The sequence below is a fragment of the Odontesthes bonariensis genome, chromosome 18, assembly GCF_027942865.1.
Source record: "Odontesthes bonariensis isolate fOdoBon6 chromosome 18, fOdoBon6.hap1, whole genome shotgun sequence".
Taxonomy (NCBI): Eukaryota; Metazoa; Chordata; class Actinopteri; order Atheriniformes; family Atherinopsidae; genus Odontesthes; species Odontesthes bonariensis.
In genome coordinates, this window is record NC_134523.1 from 3,470,841 (window position 1) to 3,492,463 (window position 21,623).

The 21,623-nt window shown below is 41.4% G+C and overlaps 1 protein-coding gene across 1 annotated transcript in view; it reads left to right on the plus strand.

The window, feature by feature from the left end:
* col22a1 (collagen, type XXII, alpha 1) overlaps window positions 1-21,060 on the plus strand; it is a 70,886-nt gene extending 49,826 nt beyond the window's left edge. The window contains exons 42-64 of the mRNA XM_075449920.1: window positions 12-65; window positions 321-365; window positions 2,855-2,890; window positions 2,988-3,101; window positions 3,413-3,466; window positions 3,701-3,754; window positions 3,865-3,918; window positions 4,075-4,128; window positions 4,304-4,357; window positions 4,468-4,521; window positions 4,643-4,696; window positions 4,784-4,828; window positions 7,170-7,223; window positions 8,988-9,041; window positions 9,188-9,241; window positions 12,371-12,442; window positions 13,683-13,718; window positions 13,826-13,870; window positions 15,951-16,130; window positions 16,261-16,327; window positions 16,427-16,609; window positions 19,796-19,873; window positions 19,957-21,060. Coding sequence (XP_075306035.1) covers window positions 12-65; window positions 321-365; window positions 2,855-2,890; window positions 2,988-3,101; window positions 3,413-3,466; window positions 3,701-3,754; window positions 3,865-3,918; window positions 4,075-4,128; window positions 4,304-4,357; window positions 4,468-4,521; window positions 4,643-4,696; window positions 4,784-4,828; window positions 7,170-7,223; window positions 8,988-9,041; window positions 9,188-9,241; window positions 12,371-12,442; window positions 13,683-13,718; window positions 13,826-13,870; window positions 15,951-16,130; window positions 16,261-16,327; window positions 16,427-16,609; window positions 19,796-19,873; window positions 19,957-20,147 — 1,686 coding nt within the window. The 3' untranslated portion in view covers window positions 20,148-21,060. The remainder of the gene's footprint in view (window positions 1-11; window positions 66-320; window positions 366-2,854; window positions 2,891-2,987; window positions 3,102-3,412; window positions 3,467-3,700; window positions 3,755-3,864; window positions 3,919-4,074; window positions 4,129-4,303; window positions 4,358-4,467; window positions 4,522-4,642; window positions 4,697-4,783; window positions 4,829-7,169; window positions 7,224-8,987; window positions 9,042-9,187; window positions 9,242-12,370; window positions 12,443-13,682; window positions 13,719-13,825; window positions 13,871-15,950; window positions 16,131-16,260; window positions 16,328-16,426; window positions 16,610-19,795; window positions 19,874-19,956) is intronic.
* The last annotated feature ends 563 nt before the right edge of the window (window positions 21,061-21,623 follow it).

Here is a 21,623-nt window from a genome sequence, read left to right on the forward strand (position 1 = left end):
CTTGGTTTCAGGGCTTGAGGGGTCCACCAGGAATCGTTGGTCCTCAAGGCCCAGCAGGACACAATGTAAGTTCAAAATGACAGAACTGCTCAAAGATAAGGTCTCTCAATAGAAAAGCTTGAAAGACTTCAGTTCCATTTGTCTTGAAATTCCAGTTTGATTGCCTTACTCTAATAATTTGTTGGCTTATAGGCAAGTTTAGTTGTATAGCACAATTCAACAACAAGGTGATTCAAAGTGCGTTATAAGATATTAATTTAATAAACGCTTTATCTTTAGGGGATAGAAAATGTAATTTGTTGTTTGTGCTCCAAACTCAGGGTCTACCAGGAAGGCCAGGAGAAAAGGGATCTCCCGGAGAGCCTGTAAGTACTCACAGAAGGGGCTTTCGAATGAATGTTTCCCTACTATAGTTATCACCATTTTGTTGTCTATACTGTGTATGACTGTAGTTGATAAAGCTCAGTTTGTCAGGTCCTTTTTTAACTCCCACCTCAGAGTAGGTACTCTCCCAACATGATGGGGACCCTCTGGGATGTTAACAGTATGTTAATTGATGGAACCCATGAATAAAGTCCTAGCCCCTTACCATTAAGGGAAAATTCATGTTTAATCTTTGGTAAAATGATGCACATTTCAGCAACACTTAATATAATTCCTAAAAATTGAATTACATACAGGAATGGGCCGACAGTGAAGTCCAGGGTTTAGTGAGCCGAGGAATTACAACATGATTTTGGCTCTTTTGGGAACTGCCAGCTTTTTTCCCTTTTTCCCAAGTTGACACTTGCTTTTTGACATCTGAGGATTTTAATGAAAAATAGTACAGAAGGACATTACAACTCTTACTTTTAAAGCTATGACTTTACAGCTCTTTACCTTGTAACTCATTTTAGGGTGCGGAGTGAACGGCTCACCCCCGCCACCTCCCATCAGGCAGTACCATGGCTGAGAGCCATTACTAGCACGAAAGGCAAACCAAGCTCAAAACTTCCACTCACCATAATGATAGAAAAATACTTGATCAGCAGATCAAGTACTTGAAATACTTGAAGCGAGTCATGTGTCAAACTAGCCCAGGTTTTAAAAAGCACGACAGATAGGATCACTGAAGCAAAGCAGAGGCTAGCATGTTGCTTAGAATTCCAGTCAAAACTCACATAATAAATCTTCCGTCACATATCGTCTCCATAACACAGGGCTTCACTCTAAGTTTTTAGCGGCCAGAAATGTTGCTCATATGGACTAAATTGAACCAGAGTTCATCTCTCTAATGACGGTGCAGTCATTGACAAAATGCAAATTAAAATGCTCAACTTTTGATTGGGGTAAAACGACAGAATGCCAATTACAAGTTAGATTTCCTATCACGGATATAAAATGTTTGACCAACTACTAGTGGCGCATGTTTAGCTTCTTTTTATTTCTTATGGTAAGCAAACTCACCCCATATAATGTGGAAACAACGGTATCGTAATTGTGTGGAAATTATTTTCAGATTTTTTTTTCATGTTCATCAATCAATGAACTTAAAATGAATCAATAAACATTTTTGATTGGCTTACATGTTGATCCGGTTCATGTGGCTTTACTTTCATTTATGTTCAGCTGACACAAAATAATTTTGTTACGCAAGCCTGTTTCTGTTCAGTGTTCGACCAACTGCTGACCACTGCATCAGATAGATGTTTTCTTTAAAAAACTCTGAAAGACTGAACATGGAGGAGCTGCTTTAAGCAGCTTACTGTGTTATCAGTAACATGCCTCAAAGTAGAGGTTAAAGGAGACTGAATATCGAACAAGAGCCGAAGATTTGTCTGCTGGATGAACAGTTGTGAATTCATTCATTTTTTATGGCTTAAACGTACAGTTGCTCAGCTCATTGCCTAGAATCAGTGAAGCTTTTAGTGTAGATCTAAATCAATGAAATCATTGGAAAATATAGATGCTTTTTAATCCAAGGGTACTATCTGGGAAACTACTGGTACAATCAAAAGTGTGGGATGTTCCACTCTGGCATTTCCTCACATTAAAATGAAAAATTAAACTGAAATGAAATGGAAGAAATATTTATATTGTTGTAGTGTGTTGTGTTGTGTGTCGTTGTTGTGTATGGTTACTGCTTCTGGCAGGAATGACCTTTGGTACTGTTATTTATTTCTGCAGAGTTGAAGAAGCCTCCAACTGAACACACTGTTGTTTCGTCACTGTGTTATGTACTTAATAAAAAAAGAACTGTCTGGTTTGTGTTTGGCCAAGAACGTTGGTTGGACCAAACTGCTGGTATTTCATACATCCAGGTCCTGATGTGTTGACTTTTTACTCACTGATTATTATTTCCTAGTAGACACTAGCTAAGATTTGATTTAGGGGTTAAAAGATATATATATATATGTAGTACACATTTTTTTTAATGATCTTGAGTTCTTTTCATTGTCTGGGCTTAACCAATTAGGTCCAATCACAAAAAACCCTAATGCTACAACATTCTGAACAGTTGCATCTGGTAGCAAGTTGGAGAGGTTGTTTGGACAGTTTTACAATGTGTGTGCCCACGTACGCAAAGAGCTTGTTGTCAATCACTAGATCTCACTTATGCTCTTGTGGCAAAATGGGAACAAAATCCAGTCAACTAGAATTCACATAGTAGAAGCTGTTAACGCAGCATGTTCACTCTGAAAAGAAAGATGTTCGGCCATCTCACTCATAACGTTGTTCAGGCATTATCTTTGTCCCTACACTGTTTCATCTGTGTGTAAATAATTTCTTTTGGACAGGACACTAGTATAACCATTGTACACAGCCTCCAATCTCGCTTTCCCTTATTGATGAACTTTTTTCCCCGGTCTCTCAGGGAACGGCAGCAGACCTTTCTGACTTGAATCTGAAGGTAAGGATACTCTTTATCATTCATCAGTGAGAAAACACTATATGTTTGAATCCTCTGACTGACCAATTAATCATAAAAATGCCTGTGCCCTCTCCAGGATGTTTGCTCGGACTGCCCTGCAGGTCCACCTGGACCACCTGGACTGCCAGGAGTCCCAGGAGATAAAGGACACCAGGGACCTGCCGGGAAAAATGGCGAAGATGGATATCAAGTAGGACAATGTCATTAACATCTAATTGTTGTAAACTCCTAACTGCTCTTGTGATATAAAGTCTATTATAGTAATCCCTCTCATCTTAAATGGAGTATTATATAGTGTGTGTCTCCACTACATTCGCCCAATGTGAGGCGAGAGGTCCGAGCTTGGCATCATCAGTCACAGTAGCTGTGACGGATGGCGAGGCTCTGCCTGCATCATTAGCCGGGTCTCCTTTGGGGGCAGCGGCAAACTATTAGGACCCGCTGATGGTGCTCAATGCTGTCTGTCTGGACAGAGACTGATGGTCTGCTGTGCCATTACAGGGCCCGCCTGGACTACCCGGACCTCAAGGACCCCCTGGAGCTGACGGAGGAAAGGCAAGTTTGCAAAACATCTGCACTCTTATCGTGCCCATGGACTTAAACTAATTAGTTTTCTCTGACAGTTTTTTTTTGTTCTTTCTTTTCTTTTTTTGTACATTGCAAAGTTCAAATAGTAGACTGAAAATATATTGAGTTATTTAAAACAGCACAATAGATTTTGCTATTGTGATATTTTTGAATTTTGAGGTTTTGTTTTCCTTTGACATTTTTCTTTCTCTTTCACCACAGGGTATAAAAGGTGATCGAGGACCTCCTGGAGGCCCTGGAGACAAAGGTGACAAGGTAGGTTTCTACAACATGAGTCCTCATTTCCTATTTTCTCTCTATCTCATTCAATATCTGTTGTTATGAATAACATGTTTGTATTTTAATCACTATTATCTGTATTACAGGGTCACCCAGGACCACCCGGCCACCCAGGTGCTGCTGGAATAATGGGTATTCCTGTAAGTAGCTTTTTTGGCCTTATTAGTATATTTACAGGATATGCTCTTATGGTCCAAATATATAACCTTTTGGTAAATGAGGCTCATTTGTTTGCTCCCACAGTCAGACTATATTTTTCTAATGAACTCCACTGACACTACCTCTTTCTTCTTCAGGGTAACGATGGGCAGCCTGGACCTGCAGGCCCCCCAGGTCCCTCCGGAGAAAAGGTCAGGCTGCATTTGGTGTACTTTCCCCTCAGAAAGCTTATTATCTGTGTGTCATTATTGTAGAGACCTCTTCTGTCTAGCATGTAGGTCATCTAGCCTGTGCTGTAATAGCAGCCATTAATCATTTCTTTTTCCTTTGGTGACTGTGACCAGTTTGTGTGTTGGTTTTCACCAGGGCAAGGAGGGTCTCAAAGGAATCCAGGGACCGCCAGGTCTTCCTGGCTTGATAGTAAGGAAAAACATTTAATTTACTGCATAGGGAATAAAAAAACTATCAGTGTTGAAAATGAACCTGTAGGTCTTTACAGTAGCTGAATAGTAATTGTCTTTAATGTGCAGGGCCAGCCAGGAAAAATGGGAAAAGATGGCAGACCAGGTGAAACGGGAGAATCTGTAAGTAGACAAAAATGATCTAAAAATCATCTAAATTGAGCATCAGCAACAACACATTGTCTGTATTTAGACACCCATAATGTGCAAGAAAATTATGTTTCTATCTCTGTGATATTTCCAGGGCAAGCAGGGCGAATCTGGACCTCCAGGAAACCCTGGACTCAGGGGACTTCCTGTAAGTAACCACGCCTAAACAGATTTGATTGAAAAAGTTTGCACAGTGCAAAATGAGTGACTTAATGCTTCTTCTCTTTCTGTCCAGGGTTTCAAAGGCCACAGAGGAGAACCTGGACCTCCAGGATCCAAGGTCAGATAATCTTTCATGCCATGGATCAGACCTATTTGCATTGAAGATATTGTTTTTGTTATCCTTTTGCAATGATTTTCCTGCCCAGTTAGCTTCGGCCGTTTCCGTCTGCAAAAGTATTCTATTTGCTATAACAAAAACTAGAAGAGTGAACTTCCATTGCATAATGCAATGTCATGTCTTTTAAAAAAAACTGGTAGTATATCTGAGGATTTTAGGACAAAGAGCAGCAACATTTCAGCCTTAACTTGCAAGGTCATGCATGCAAATCCTCGACAGTTTGTGACAGCAGTGTTCAGTTTAGGTTGTTGAACCTAAACATGTCAGCTATTGAAAGAATCCAACACTGATAACATAGAAAAATATACCACATTATAGCTTATCTATGTCAGAAGAACAGGGTTTCAGCTGGATTTTCATATGTAGCCTACAGGTTTCCAAACAATAAGATGAGTTGTTGTCTGGAGTTTAATGGTGGAACGTCCAAACGGACTTGATTCAGTCACTTTAGCCTCGTTTCCACTGTCAGTACGGTTCGGGTCACTTCGTATCGGTACGGTACGGGTTTGGTCGCTTTGGGGTCAGCTTTGCGTTCCCACTGTACAAAGGGGTGGGCGGAGTGCGTGCCGAAGCGTCACTACGTCGATCGCTCCGAAGCTTCTTCAGCTTAATGCGACACTGGCTCGCTGTCCGGTTGAAACCACTCTCTGCCATTTTCACGGCAATCAGCTGGAAAACTTTTTCGTTTCGCACAGCGCCATCGAGCTCCCGCTGCACAGCCTCCTCACCAACAACGGAGAGCAGAGCCTGGACCTCCTCAGCACTCCAGGCTCCTCAATTCAATTCAATTCAATTTCAATTCAATTCAATTCATTTTTATTTATATAGCACCAAATACAACCAATGTCATCTCAAGGCACTCCTCCCCAAGGGAACCGGTCCTGTGTGCTAGGTACCCCAAGCTGAAGGGTTACAAAAATGGTAACAGGTACCATGGGACCGGTACGCTTTTGTGTTAGTGGAATCACTGAAATAAGCGAACCATTCTGAAACGACCCGTACCGGACTGCATCGTGGAAACGGGGCTTATATAAAGCTTTGGCATAACATACAGATCTAATCTATACGAATGTAATCCTTTTTGTGTTTGAAAAGTGTGACACTATCCCTTTTAGAAATACACATGAAAGTATGCAATGTGACACAGGAGAGGCATAATAGATTGCCCATCCAAAAAGACAAGGTTTTTTTGCTCATCAGCCACTTTCCGCACTGCTCCCTGTAGGAATGCCGGGAATAGCACATAGCCACGTTCAGCATTTGGCATGCATAACTGCCATGTCAATGTAGAGTATGTCACAGCTGCACTTCGATCACACACCTCCTCGGAGAGAATCACTGCACCTGCTGCTTTGACTTTTACACAGCTCAGCACACACCTGCAGGAAAGCCACAGCCCCGTGAACAAGAGCACGGTTCATTACAGACACCTCTGAGTGAACCGCAGCGAGGTGGGCAGACCGTGCGCCCCGCAGCCCAAGCTGCCACATTGCACTGCAGACATCTTCTTAGACAAAGCGCAACGTGTTGCCATAGATACTGAGATTTACCCTGCACCGCTTATAATCACTGTCACTAAATGTCAGTCATATGAATTATAATTGCTGTTATTCAATTACTTGAAAGTTTATGCATAGCATGAAAAGTGCATGTCTGGCACAGGGTCTCGGTTCAATTTTGAAGTGTCACATCGGCTCTGATGATAAACTGTGGACCTCTAGCCTGTAAGACTGTGCTTTTTGTTCAAAATCTATACTGCTTACGTGACGCTGCGTAAACTTTAGACTACAACATTTCAGATGGTAAGCCAGTGCTGAAAATATTGGACTGCAAATAATAACTTCTTACTGGAGAATAAGGGAAAACTTGCTATCTGTGAGAGGAAGTTTGACAAGGCTGAAAATTTTGATCAACTCGCAGGTCTTCCCCCCTCCCTCTCTGCTGTGCTTCAGCTCTGCTTCCGAAGCCACTCCCTGCAGATGAGGGTGTCATACAGTAGTACTCATGGAAACTGTGATGGCAGTGACTGACACCAGTATGAGACTCTTTCTTGCTGCTACTGGTTGTTTATACTCTGGCATCTTGGATTCTGGCTGATTAGAAGCACGAGGAGGAGCCAGAGCGGTTTGAGTTTTTCCACAGAGACTGTCTGTCTCGTGTACTGTTTAGAGGCTATAAAGACAAAAAAGTCATTCTTACTTTGTTACTAATTGTGTCTTCAACTCGGACCTAGAAGTTTAATTTTTGATTCAGTCTACATGTTTCCTAACGCGCTTCACAGGGAGAAGATGGAAAATCCGGATCGCCTGGGCAAGATGGCAAACCTGGGAAGGAGGTAAATCCAAACCCACACATCAGACATTACACCCTGTTTTCCAATTCAGTAGATTATTTTTTACTTCTCCTCAAAGTTACTTCCCCTTTCTATCGAGAGACTCCTTCAAACTTTTCAACTTTATTTACATACAGACGCATCATTTTTGTAGCAGTATCAACCAGGGGCGATTTTAGGATCTGGTCTTTAGGGGGGCCCAGCCCCAGTGCTCACAGAGGCACATTATTTCTCACTAATTGAGGCAAACTAGTACATTTATAAATTTTGGAGCCGTATTAGTTTTGCTTTGAGTAGTGTTTTCCCCTACAACATTCAATTTTGACTTCTTGACTTTAAAAGACTTGTGGCTTGACAGGGATAACAGAGAGCCTGAGACAAATATTAAAGATAACTCAACATTTATTTTGGGAGTAAAGAGTTAAAACAAAAACAAATGCTAGAAAATGAATAAAATGGTCACTAAAAAGAAAAAGTGTTTTTGCATAATATAATATTTAAAAAATGTGCTGAGCCAGGGGGTGCCGAGCTATCTCACGGTGGTGCCTTGGCACCAATAAAAATACCTTAGCCTCACCCCTGGTATCAACCAAAGGTTTGGACACACGTACCTTCACTTTGTGCTTGCTAGCAGCTAAATCTGTACACTGCATCTCTTCTCATCTGTCCATCAGATATATTTTTTTGTACTTTAGTTTAGTTTCGTTTAACTGGACTTGAGACGGATTAACAAGATAAGCATAACTATGCTGAACTAAAACACATCATCAAAGACTTCTGTGCTTTGCTTTTGTCGGATGTTCATTTCAGGCATTATTTTTAGAAGAAAGTTAATATTATTAGTAATATCGGAACGATTAAACATCACGAGTATTGGGGCTGCTTTGTAGCCTCATATATAAACTCTGGACGATTAACAAAGTATTTGTTAATGTGAGTTAAATTCATTGCTTTTAACGAAACATTTCAATAAAGTTTTGCTCTTCTGTAAAGTAGGATTTTCCTGTGGAAATCAAGCCCTCTGTTTACTTTTACTTACTTTTACTTCTGTTTAATTCTTGTGTAAGCATTTCTGGAATACATACAGAAATATGCCTGCTTGTATTTTCAGTTTACAAGTTCTCTCAGTCTGTCACAAAATCAGGATCCTGATTGATATTTTTTTTTTTTAAAAAAGAAAAGGATTCATTACAGATGACAGCTTTAAAGCTCAAGATAAAATAAATCCGTATGCCTTTATCTTTCCCCTCATGTCCTTTCGGTATTAAATTATTACAAATGTTCTCATGCATCGAATATTCAATCCCTGTTTTATAATCCTACATGGCATTCTTTATGATTTTGGACAGGATGTAAAATATTTCCAGCCCTCCGCCCACAGAATCTTTAATTATAACCAGTTTTTTTCTATCTTTTGACACTGTTCAAGAGGTTTTTCTTTTCCATTAATCTGATAGAAAAAAACAAAAAAAAAACAAAGCCACAACACTTTTATTCCCCCCGATTTTCTGATAGCGGGACGACACAATAAAACTCCGCAAAAAAACCTCTTTAAACCAAATTCATCCTCAGGCTGTGAGTCGAGGAGACAGAATGTTCTCACTGCACAAGATAAGAAGACATTTTCCACGGTTTCCTTGCATGAAAACCGGAGCTCAGTGGGTTTCTGTCTGCGTTCTCTCACACACTCTGAATTCGACGATTTGATGTCAGTGTGATATTGACATCGAGGAGGCCTGAAAGAAATGTTGTTCTGTTTTTTTGCAGGGTGTTAAAGGACCTCCAGGCCCAGATGGACATTTTGGACCAAGAGGAGAACCGGTGAGTCATTTTCACCAGCAGCCGGACTGACAGGCGCAAACAGAGGACAGAAGCAGACGGATTAAAAAGCGACCCTCAAGTCATTTCACCTGCGGTCAAGTTTCTCATCACATCTTTTTTTTCTTTTTGCTTGTTTTGCATCTCAGGGCAAACCAGGTGAACCAGGACCGTCTGGAAAATCAGGCCTCCCCGGAACACCAGTGAGTTACACATTCCTGCTCGTCTTTAAATGCAAGTCTTTTACACAAAGTCTAACAAAAAGAGCCGTAACCTTAAGCTCTGTGGCAAGTTTTTCCATGTTTCACTGAACTATCTGCATTTAGCAGAGGAGTCAGAGGAAAATCGGCAAGCAAGCGGCTTTCTCAGCGATTTGTGAGCAGACGGATCCTGTGAGGATTTACCTGAGAGCAAGACGAGGCTGTGAAGGACTCCTTTGAGAAATAAGCTGTCGAGTTGCAATTGAAGATTTGAGTGAATGCTGTTCTGAGCAGAGAGGGAACATTGCTTCCCCCCCGGGTGACAACGTACTGACAAGATTTGACCGGGTTGTTGCTGGTATGAGATGAGACAACTCACATCACAGGGAAAAGGTGGGAGGGGACCGTCTCCTGGGATTTGACTTTCATAAATACATCGACAAACACCTCCGTGGAGTCTCCGGAGAGCACGGCGAAGAAAATCTATGTTTTAGGTTTTACACACAGCAGCGTGTATCGAGGGGAAAAAAAGTTAGACCTGTCAAGGTTGTGGGGATGTTTGCCTGCTACGCCAAGCTGAGCCTCTGAAGCTGAAGACTGATGGAGGATGGACACGACACGAGGAGCTGAAATCTGAACTACAGCCTCATACAGCGTCATATTTGTTTTCTAAATCGATCTTGAGCCATCATGTCACGCACATTTGAACACTGAACAAGGTTCTGCTTGGTGTTTATTCCCCCTCTCTACACTGGCCAACGAAAGGTTCAGTTCAGGTTCCATCAATCAATTCAGTTCACTTCAATTCTCTTCAAGTGTGGCAACTCACAGCATCTCAGGTAGCACTTTTCTGAAAAGTTGACACGTTAAATCTTAACCCAAAAGTTCATTTTTAAGCACAGTCCAATTCTGTCAGATTATAATCCAATTAATTCCAGTTCAGATTAAATTACATACAGTCCATTTAAATCCAGTTCATTGCACATTGATTAAGGAACTGTACAGTACAGTATTACATTATTTACACAGCAGCAGTTTGTAAGAACTTAACTTGGTCAGGAAACTGATTGGATCAAATCCACACTTAAATTCAACCCTCCTTACTCAGCAAAAGATCTCTTGCTGTGCGCTTACTGTAAGACATTAGTGATTTTATCGAGACAAACCAAAGTGCATATCTTTTAGTGTTTGAGAAAAACAGAAAGGACAAAAAGTTTGGTCAGATTTGAAGGATTTTCAGCTCAACTCTCCCTGCAAAAGCTTTTAGATTTGTGGGATTCTTCCAGAGCCAGACGACTCGCTCACACTGTTCTTTTGAAGTGTTTCCTCAGATTTTCTATGATGTTCAGGTTGGTGCACTTTAAAGGCCACGGCTCCCTGACATGGTGCATTGTGGGGTGTTAAGGATCGATTTCCTGTAGCAGAATCTGCTTTTCCTTTTTCACAGACTGTGCGATGCTCACTCTAAGAATTTGCTCCATTAAATTGAATGTTTTCTTCCCTCTTCGGGGAAAATGTTCCCTGTGAGAGTGGCTGCAGCAAAAAGGCCAAAAACATGACCCGATCAGGCATGTTTTCAACATTTCCCGAACATTCTGCATCTTTTTTTTTATTTGATCCAAATGTATATTTCTCCTTTTTTTTTTAGCTCAGGTTTCCAAAATGAATCGGGCTCATTTCGATATTCATTTGCAAAAATATGAAGCTGAACTTATAACTTATAACTGAGGAACTGGTTTCACGAAAATGCTTTACTATCTTCTTATGGTCTTCTTTTACTTTTTTGGGCATCTGTTATTTTTACATTTCAAAGCCTTTGGTAGCTGCCTCGAGGTTGTCATGGTTCCTGATTCTGAGGATAAGGTTCAGGGGGTCAGAGCTCTAAAATGTACATAACCTGGTCATTATGGTCTTTACTACCAAACGAGCCATAACATGTGGCTTCTTAACTTCTGCATGATGCTTCTTTGCTTTTTTTCAATTATTATCATTATTCTGCAATTTCACAATTTCAAGTCTTTGATTTAATCAGAAAGTTTAGATTAGATTTGATCAGTCAGAAATGAAGACCTTTTAGCCTAACAACCCCCTGAAACACTCCTAAACAATGTGGAAATCTTTTGCTCACCTGAGCCGATTTCACTTGTCACCTTGACGCAGTTAAGTACAAATGTACTGTGACATTACAGGTGAACACTCCTGACTGAACCTATTGAGTGGGGCCTGTCGCAAAATCATATTTGAGACAAACAGAGAGTAGAAGCAGCAAAACACTGCCTCATAGTCTGTTTTTTTTACATCAGATGTAACAGAAAATCATGATTATTGCTCAACTGTGTGCATTAGATTGCATAAGAAAATGGTAGTGACTGGATCTGACATGGGGATTTGAGTTGTTTGTTAATGGCAACATCATCGGTAGCTTAATCAGCTCGTTCTTCTTCTCTGTAAAGCTGCGTGAATATATTTTGTTTCTGCATCAGGTGCAACAGAATGATATCTAGCAAGAGCTGCACTTGTTTGTGGGCTGCATTTGGGAGGTAACTGCGAGGTGGTAGGCAGCTATCAGAGAGGAGAAAATGATATCAGTCAGCAGAGGGAGCAGGTCTTCAGGAACTGTCGGGGGGGCAGGGGAGGACGACAGGATCCAAAATGCAGAAAGGTCAGAAGAGGAAACAGAGAGGGATTTCATCACTGTGACGGTATTCGTGGCAAGATCCGTGATCACCGAAAATCCTATCAGATGTTACAATTTACTACACACGGGGAGGATGGCGCTGTGAGCTGACAGAAGCACGTGAGGCTGCAAAGAATTTTTTTTTTTAATCATGAGATGAAAAAAGGAACATGAATCAGTAGATGCCTGCACTCTGTGGCTGCCCCAACCAGCCAGTGTTTAGGCCCACATGTCGCTTGTAATATGAATTTTAATCTCCTCGGGCTGGTATGTCCCGCCACAAGATTGTTTTATGAGATTTTTGTCCAGGGCACCGCTTTATGCTGTACTGAAAATGCAGCTGAACGTTAATCTCACTAAATCCTCAGTAATGAGCAGAGCTTTTAGGATACGAGTGCGTGTGTGTGTCTGTGCGCGCGCAATGTGATGAAGGCCATGTTTTTGCTGTCATACAGGGTGTTAGGGGAGACAAGGGAGAGGCTGGCAACCCAGGATTACCAGGCTTCAGTGGTCCTAAAGGCCCCGCGGTGAGTTCTTATTCTATTTTACATCCCTACCTCCTAAATAGTTTGGACATTTTGTAAAATGTAAATAAAAATAGAATGCAATAATTTCCAAATCCCATAAACCAACATTTTATTCACAATAGAACATAGAAAAAACACACTAGAAGTGTGACATTCTATTATTTCATAAATAATATTATATTATTATTATGTTGAGCCAGTCCAGCACCTGGGCTCTTCTACTGTGAGGCCATGCCGTAACATTGTCTTGCTGAAATCAGCAATACAATACAAGGTCTTTCCTAAAAAAGATGTCATCTGGGTGGGAGCATATATTATGCTGAAACCTGCATCTACCGGCAAGCATTGATGGTACCTTCCCTGATGGGCAAGTTAACAGTTCCATAGACACAAATACATCTCAAACCATGCAGGATTTTGAGTTGAGTGCTGATAACAAGCTGGATGGTCTCTCTCCTCTTTAGGACGTGAGGTCCATGAGTTCCTAAAAACTTTATTTTTCAATTTGTCTGACCACTTTTCCTCAGTCCATATTACATGAGCTTTGACCCATAGAAGGTGGCATTGTTTCTAGATCATGTTCACATATGGCTTCTTCTCTGCATGATAGAGCTCTAACCTGCATTTGTGGATAAAATGGTGAACTGTGCTCACAGACAATGATCTCTGGAAGTGTTCCTGAGTCCATGCAGTGATTTCCAGGACAGAATAATCATAGAATAATAGTCTGTTTTTAATGCCGTGCGGCCTGAGGGTGAAAGTCACTGGTATCCCATACTGATTTTCAAAGACGTCCTTTGCGAGCAAAGATGTGTCCAAATTCTCTGAATACTTTGACGGTGGCATGCACTGTAGATGACGGAATATTTCAAATCTTCACACTTTTACAATGAGAGGGACGTTATTCTGAAATAATTTCGCAATTTGTAGATGCAGCTTTTTTTTCAGATTTCTGAACCTCTGCCCATCTTTACTTCTTAGAGACTCTGCCTCTCTTAGGTGCTCTTTTTTATATCAATTTCGTTGTTACTTACCTGTTGCCAGATAAAGTGTTGCTGCCAATATGAGCTAATATTTTTCATTAAATGGTAAAATGTCTCACTTTCAACATTTGATATGTTTACTATGTTCTATTGTGAATAAAACATTGCTTTACGAGATTTGCAAATCATTACATTCTGTTTTTATTTATATTTTAGTACAAGCAATGAGTAATTTTAACTTTTACTATGATTTCCAGGGTCCCCATGGTCCCATTGGCCCAGAGGGAAAACAGGTAAGAACTTGTAACTAATGACAACTGATGTTTTTAAAAAGATAGTCTAGCTGTACACTGTAAGGATATTTCTTGCTTATAAGTGCTCCTCTCCTGTGTCTTTTAAGGGAGTGCCAGGCAGAGCTGGTGATCGTGGCCTCAAAGGAGATAAGGTGAGGTCGTCTAATATTCTACTGGTTCTCAATGTACAGTTCAGAACAGTATTCACAGAAAAACAAACTGATCAAATATGAGCAAACAGAGATGATTCACATATTGTACAAATACCATAAGAGCATAAATGGATCCCTACTCTAGAGTTGAAGAGTCAGTCCAGAGAACGCCTACTTGATTCTCAGTTTCTCCATACTGCCTACTTACCAAATCATATAGTATTCTGTGTATAATGCCCCAGTTTAACTGTTCTTATGCTGACAGTGCCTGGAAATACAACTGTATAATTTGTAAAGAGCTTACTTATGACAGTAAAATGATAATGTGCGTTGTGGAAAAGGAGAAGCATCAGTAGTGATGCACAACTATTTCTGAAACAAGCAAAAGAACAACTATTGTTCGTTCTGAGAAACTACAAACCCCCAACATGCCCACGCCTGGAGGTGATGGATTGGTCCAAGATGCTGACTCTGACTCAGCTTTGTAAATCCTGACTCAGAGTCAGCATCTTGGACCGATTTATCTACAGCCCAAATATAGAAGCATTCACAGTGCGAGGATATGTTAGGACACATGAAGCCCCCGCAGTGGGGATGTGGTATATGAAAATCTGTGTGTAAAAATCAATAAACTGATGGAAACCGTTGATAAAACAGAGAACAGAGAAGGATTTTGGCAGTGAAAGCCTGTCCAGGCATACAGTTTTCTTTACTTGAAATGCAAAAGTAAAAATGTGACTTCATTAAACATGCAGAAATATCAGAGTAGAATACTTCCACCTTGAAGCTGCAATGTGCCAGTAATAGTGCCAAACTGCAAAGGTTTGATACATAAAGAACCAGCATGTCACATTGCTAGTCGCACAGGTGTAGTATTCTTTTTTAACGTTAGCATTTTGGCATATAGCATTTGTGCTAACGCAGGCAAGCTAAAGGCTGGTATTTTCATGGTGCAGTAAAAGGGGTAAAATTAGGACTGCTGAGTAGGCAGTGGAGGCTGAATGCTAGCCGAAGGGCAGGAGTGTGAAATGAGAAGGACCGCTCGTTCAACATCGCTATCAACCAGAGGCAGCTAGGTGCTGAAGTAGTTAGTGACCCAGAATAAGACCGAATAAAAGCTAGAGGTGCTTGGGTCGTGTTCCCCATGAATAACATTTTCAAAAATATTCTTTAAAAATGATAATTGTTGTGTGAAAAAATAAAAAAAGATTGCAAGGAGAGAATTTTGACTTGAGTACACTAATACCTTCTTCTAATCCACAGTTTTTAGAAGAAGCCACTCTTTCTTTTACTTATCTAACAGAGAACTAGAGCTGAAATGCTTTGTTTCATTTAATCTAATTTGAAACCATCTTTCAGAATTCTTTGTCACTTTTCATCCATGTTGAGTTCACGGTTCCATAAATGTGTTCATTTCTTTCATTGCTTGAGATTTATTACTGTTGGTTGGACGAAGCAAACATTGTGATGGCCTTGTCGAAATCTGCTGTTTATCGCTGTGATCTTACTTGCTTTAATTCATGGATTAAGCCAACATGACTCCGGAGCAAAGGAAACCAGAAAAAATCGAAAGCAACATGATGGGTCCAAAACACGGCGGCCAGTGTAGACAGATACGAAGGCACCAGGACGCGCAGAACTGATTGTTAACCAGGAGGAAGTGCTCCAAAGCCTGGGACAAAATGCTGCCGTCTGTACAGCTCACTGCCAGTTCATTTGAGCAATGTGAAGTAACCGTAAATGTAACAGAGACACGCAGTTTGGATCCCTGTGTGTCGTATTTTGCTCTTGTAAGTTTTTCTATTCAACACCGCCTCGTCAAACCTCTAGTGGCAACTAATATGACCAACACAGCAGGGGAAAAAAAGCCACAACAATGTTTGCTGTTAAACCAGCCTTCATCTTTAAATGTGGAGTTCACCTGTGTTACAACATTTATGATAAATAAGGCCTACAGCTTCTCTTTTATTTTAAAACTTAGATTTCTTTCTGAATCTTCTCTTAAGGAAAAGTTATCTGCAGATAGTAGCTTGACATCCTACCAAATCAGTTACTTACCAATTGTTATTATCTAATCCAGGGAGACCCAGGTGTGAAGGGAGATAAAGGACAGACTGCAGATCCAGGTATGCCCGGAAACCCTGGCCCACCAGGCAGAAAGGGCCACACAGGGATGATGGGCATGTCGGGACCACCAGGAGAAATAGGACCCCAAGGGCAACAGGGACCTTCAGGAAACCCCGGTCTCCCTGGCCCCAGGGTGAGTCATGTCTGTGAAAAACCTAAACAGGATTCAGTCATGAAACAACACTAATGCTACAGCTTCAACAGATGATTTAGATGGAGGCATTAATAATTGATTTTTTTCATTATAATCTCTGCTTCTTCAGGGAGAGTCAGTGTCACTGGAGCAGATGAGACGGCTCATCCAGGAGGAGCTGGCGAAACAATTAGATGGTGAGGAAGCGATCTTTCTGTTGGGGGGCTGCTAATATATTTAGTATAACCTGGATGGAGAAGTATCAGACTTAATGAACTTGTGTGTTTTGTCTCCAGCCAAAATGGCTTACCTCATGGCTCAGATGCAGCCAGCCCATGTGAAGAGTACAGCGGGCCGTCCCGGACCTCCGGGTCCTTCTGGTAAAGACGGCAACCCTGGACGACAGGGTCCCCCTGGAGAACCGGGCATGCCTGGACAGAATGGAGGAGACGGACCCAGAGGACCTTTGGGCCCTAAGGGTAAGACATAGACCAAGAGCGCTAATAATGTTTCTATTTGGTTCCTCCACTTTTTCTGCAGTGCACTTTTTCTCAAAAATGTTTACCCTGCAATAAGATATTGCACATCCAAAAACATGAACGCTAGGTTAATTGGTGTCTATAAACTGTCCCTAGGAGTGAGTGAGTGTGCATGGTTGTGTGTCTCGTTTGTCTCTGTGTGGCCCTGTGATGGCCTGGTGACCTGTCCCGGGTGTACCCTGCCTCTCGCCCAATGACAGCTGGGATAGCCCCCCCCCACACACACACAACTCTAAATTGGATTAAGCAGGTATAGAAAAATAGATGGATGCTTCTGAGAGATAAAACATGGGTTCTTTGGACAATTCAGTCTGAAGTGGGGAAGACAAAGGTGAATTCTGGAAATGTTTACCAAGTTGAAGAAGATCAGAGAGGTGAGAAGGAGCTAGTGGAGCAAAGTCTATGGTATCCGTCAAAAAGCTGCCTTTCAATGGGCCACACTGGTGCATGTTAATGATGCACCGAGTTTAAATGGTGTTTCAACCAGCCCATAAACACCAGCTCAAATGTACATATACATATACCACTATCAGATGTTGTTTCTGCATTTGGCCAACACTTTTATCTAAAGGGACTTACACTTATATCCCAGGTAAGCATTCTGTCATTCGGGGGAAGGGGGTTCAAACCCCAGTCAGGATTGGATCCCCTAGTCACCCACATGAAAGGCAGCAATCTTACCTCTACACTATTCAGTCACATGGTTTTATGGACTTCCAATTGTCGCTGTACAGCAGCCAGTAAATGCTGTTTAATGCTGATCATTTTTCTTCCTTGTGTCACATTTATCTAGTCAACGATTTGCGACACAATAAATCTTGAGCTTTCTAACACATCACGGCTGTTTAAAAGTGAATAAGTTTGCCGGTGCATACGTATTGATTGACCCAGATTGATCAACCCTCTGTCATCACCTGGTCAAGGCAAACATGTGGAGTGGGCAAATTTTCAATATTTCATGTGTTAATAACACCTTATTTCAAAGCATAACCCTCAGGCTGAAGTTGCAGGGCAAACAGATGAAGAAGTGACCAAGCGATAGAAACCTGTAGAGCGGTTTTTGTACTGTAAATGCTTTGTATAAACTTTTTCATGCATTCTATTAAACTTTGATGACGTGCAAGCACGAGCTGGTTAATCTCGACTGATCTAAGTGAAGTCATTTTCAAACGCTTGACAGAGCTCCACTGAAGACGACACAGTTTGTATCGTACTGTCATTAAATTTGGATTTCCATGAATCGAGAACAGATGGCGCTTTAAGTTTAATGCTGAGAAAAGCTGTCCGGAAACTGAGCCTCCCACAGCTACATGCTACACGGGACATGGAACGCTACTGGGATTCTACTGGCAGATTCTTGAGTCACAGCTGATGAGTGGTAGGATACATTGAGTTGCCGCCCTGCATGCAGTGCACATCGTGCACAAAACATTCCAGAGCTTTGCCGTTGTACTAGAAGTTGGATGTTGTTAAGAAACATTGAAACTCTTGCGATGGCTACTTTAGCTGTGAAAAACAACATTTAAGCAATAAAACTTCTCAAAATAACATGTCTCAAATGGCCCAAGAGCAGTTAATATACATACAGAATATGTAATATTTCTTTTTAAAGCTCCACTTCTGTCCACAGCTCTGTCGCTGTTCCAGTACCGACTGGACATATTTTAGTTCTTCACATAGATCGATATTTGGTACTCTACAAAACTCTCGATCTACTCCACATTTATTTCTATTTTGCTTATTTTGCCAAACAGCCTGCCTTTGTTATAATCTTGTAAAGTGGTCTTGAGAAATAGTTCTCCAGGCTTTCTGAATTGCTTTCAAAGGTTTTCTTTGGACACTGGCTGCTTTAACACTCATTTTCGGCCGACTTCGTGTACCTGACCATTTTCAGAAGAATGGGTTCTTTGTTAATTAACACTGACCTGTGAATCATGCAATCAACTTAAGAGATAAACCAGTGTTGCGTCTACACATAACAGGAACTTGGCAAAGAACCAATTTGACATTTTTTACATCTATTTAGCCACTTTATTACTAGCAGCCTGTTACAAAAACAAAATATTAGTTCCCATTTCTTTAGTTGTGTCCATAAAAATCCCAAAGATGACACAGTTTGAATGAAAATGAAATAATATTGTTGCAGCAACAGGGATTCCCAAAAGAGCTATTAGCTGGAAACTTGGCAAATCTCAGCAGTGTGCAGTGAGTCCTTAAAGAACTTGAAGAAACTGGACAAGTGGAGGACTAAAGAAGAAGAAGAAAAAAGCTATCGAAATAAGCCATTCTTAAGGAAGGGACACAGGGGAAAAGGCTGAGCTGTGCCAAATGACACAAGAAGTGGGCTGAAAATCAGTGGCAGCAGGTCTGATGGAGGGATGAATCCTCCCCAGAGCCCGGAGCTCAACATTGAAGCAGTGTGGGATCATGTTGGCAGAGAACGGAACAAAAGGCAGCCCACATCCAAAGAAGAGCTTTGGGATGTCCTTCAAAGAAGCCTGGAGAACTATTCTTAAGTTCTTAACTATTCTATACTAAGACGACTTAAAGAAATTACAAGAAAGCTTGTCCATGAGGGTTCAGGCTGTGTTGGAGAATAAAGATGCTCAGACCAAATATTGACTTTGAAGCTGGTTAGAATTGCTTTTTTTCCCTTATATACAGTATAACCATCTATAATAAATAAATAAATATTTGGGACTACAGATGTGTTGGACGTGTTGTGATGAACTTAAAAAGAAATGACACTCCTTTGTTCTCCGAGACTTCACTCGTTCTGAAAGGCAGCGCAGCTGCACGTCGTTGCTGTGTTTTCATTCCTTTTGATAATGCAGTGACAACAAAGTAACGGTGCCACCTGCAGCACATTTCCAATCACATTGATTTCTGTAGAATCCTGTTCATGACCTGTGATCATGTCTCACACTCGTTCAGTCATCTAATGACAGAGGCAGAGAAAAAAAACGGGAAGGAGTTTATATTCTGTGCTGATCAAAGGCCAGAGCTGCATCTTCCCCTCCCTTCTCTTGTTTTTCTCATTTTCTCTATGCCTCACAGCGGCTCGGAATTATTTATGAGGAATTAATGTGCTGGAATCCAGAGTGAGTGCTCTTCATTTCCTTTCAGGTGAGAAAGGAGCAAAGGGAGAAAAGGGAGAGCCGGGTATTGGTGAAAGAGGAGAGCGAGGCCCTTCAGGGCCCATAGGTAACAACCAGAACCTTCAGCAGTGCTCCGAAATTGACTGGCTGATCCAGGTTAGAGTTTAATTTCTCCTTTCACTGATCCAGGTCCAGCCGGTCTGCCCGGATACGGCAAAGACGGTAGCCCAGGACAAGCCGGAGCCCAGGGAGAGCCAGGAAACCCCGGCCCCCACGGTCAGGCAGGACCTCCAGGTCCTCCCGGCCAGTGCGACCCCAGCCAGTGTGCCTACTACGCCAGCCTGGCACAACGACCCCACACCAAAAATGTGAAGGGGTAATAAAGAGAAGGAGACTCACAGGGCTGGAAGTCTGGCAGTATTTATGAACTTGGTCATGTCAGTCTGAATCAAGAACTTTTCTTTTTCAAAGTAACCTCAATTTGGAGGGTTGAAGCAACAGGTGCTGCCGGTCAGATTCTTTGTTTTGTTTTGTTTTGTGGTACCTAGCTTGGGGTGGTTGGGGATTAAGCAACGTGGGATATTTCTCAGATCATGGGGGACAGAGGGCAGCTAAACAGTATTTTTTCCTCACTTGCATGCTTCCTGTATCATATGTGGGGGACATAACACCCAACCACACCCCCTCACAGCCCACACTGCACCACGTCCCAATCTGCTCATCGAATAAGTCATCAAATCAATCTCCTCAGTCAAGGAAGTTATCTGTTTTACTGTCATAGATGGCTAAAGGGGGAGCAGAAGGTGTGAGGCAGTGTAGGAGGAGTGTTAATTAGTCAGTGTGGGGAGTGATGAATGCCCACTTTTGTACGCTTCTTGCCTCCAAGCCAGCAGCAGTTTTCTTACTGTACGTCGCCTTGCTGTGGATCCTTAAAACAGGCAGAGAAATGAAAGTATTTCTAGAGAACTCCACCTTGAAACAAATTGGGATTTTGTTTAATTCAATAAAATCAGCTTGTGTGAAATATCTAGAGATGAAGGAAAGAAAGTTTACTGGAACCTACAGATGAGATTCTTAGCAATTTAGTTTCAAGCTTTGAGAGAGATTTGAATTTTAATTCCAAAACTCTTGTTTATTTGTCTAAAATGCTTCACGTGCCATTTAGAGATTTGATATCTGACTTTAAAAAAACAATCATTTAAACTTGCTTTCACATCTGTAGGTTGTTCTGGGCTCATCTGCGGCATTCCTTTTCAAACAGAAGTTGAGACAGGAAGAAACGTCACTGTTAAGTTTTTATGAAGCGACACCAGTCAATTTCTCTTTGAGCTGTGTGTGGACCTGTACAGTAAACAGCTTTGTAGAGGTGCTATAATTGCAGACTTTGTTCAATTTCCTCAAAGAGCTGCTTTTTATGTCAAACCCAAACTGAGCATGCCAAGATGTTCATCATGATCTATAACAAGTTATATGAAAGGACACCATTTAGTTTTGGTGTTGCTGATAAAGCAGACTGGCATTTTCAGGATATTTCTAACCCCTGGATCCCACCAGACACAGATAAGAAAAGGCAGTCAGTTAAACCACACAGCCATGTTCAGTAGAATCCAGGGGTAAGGCTGCTCTGGAGGCCGAGACCATATTGTTTGAACAACACTGTTCATTTTTTACTTTTACAAACAGATCGCTGAACGTAATCAATAAAAGCCACCCTTGCTTAATTCAACCAAGAGAGGACTAGTTTTGTTTTGGTATCTGCTATTTTTCTACATAGACTGTTCAATGGACATAGCATCGACTGTCAATCATAAAGCTGAAGTCCCTGAAAGTACACACCATTGACGGCCCTTCGCCAC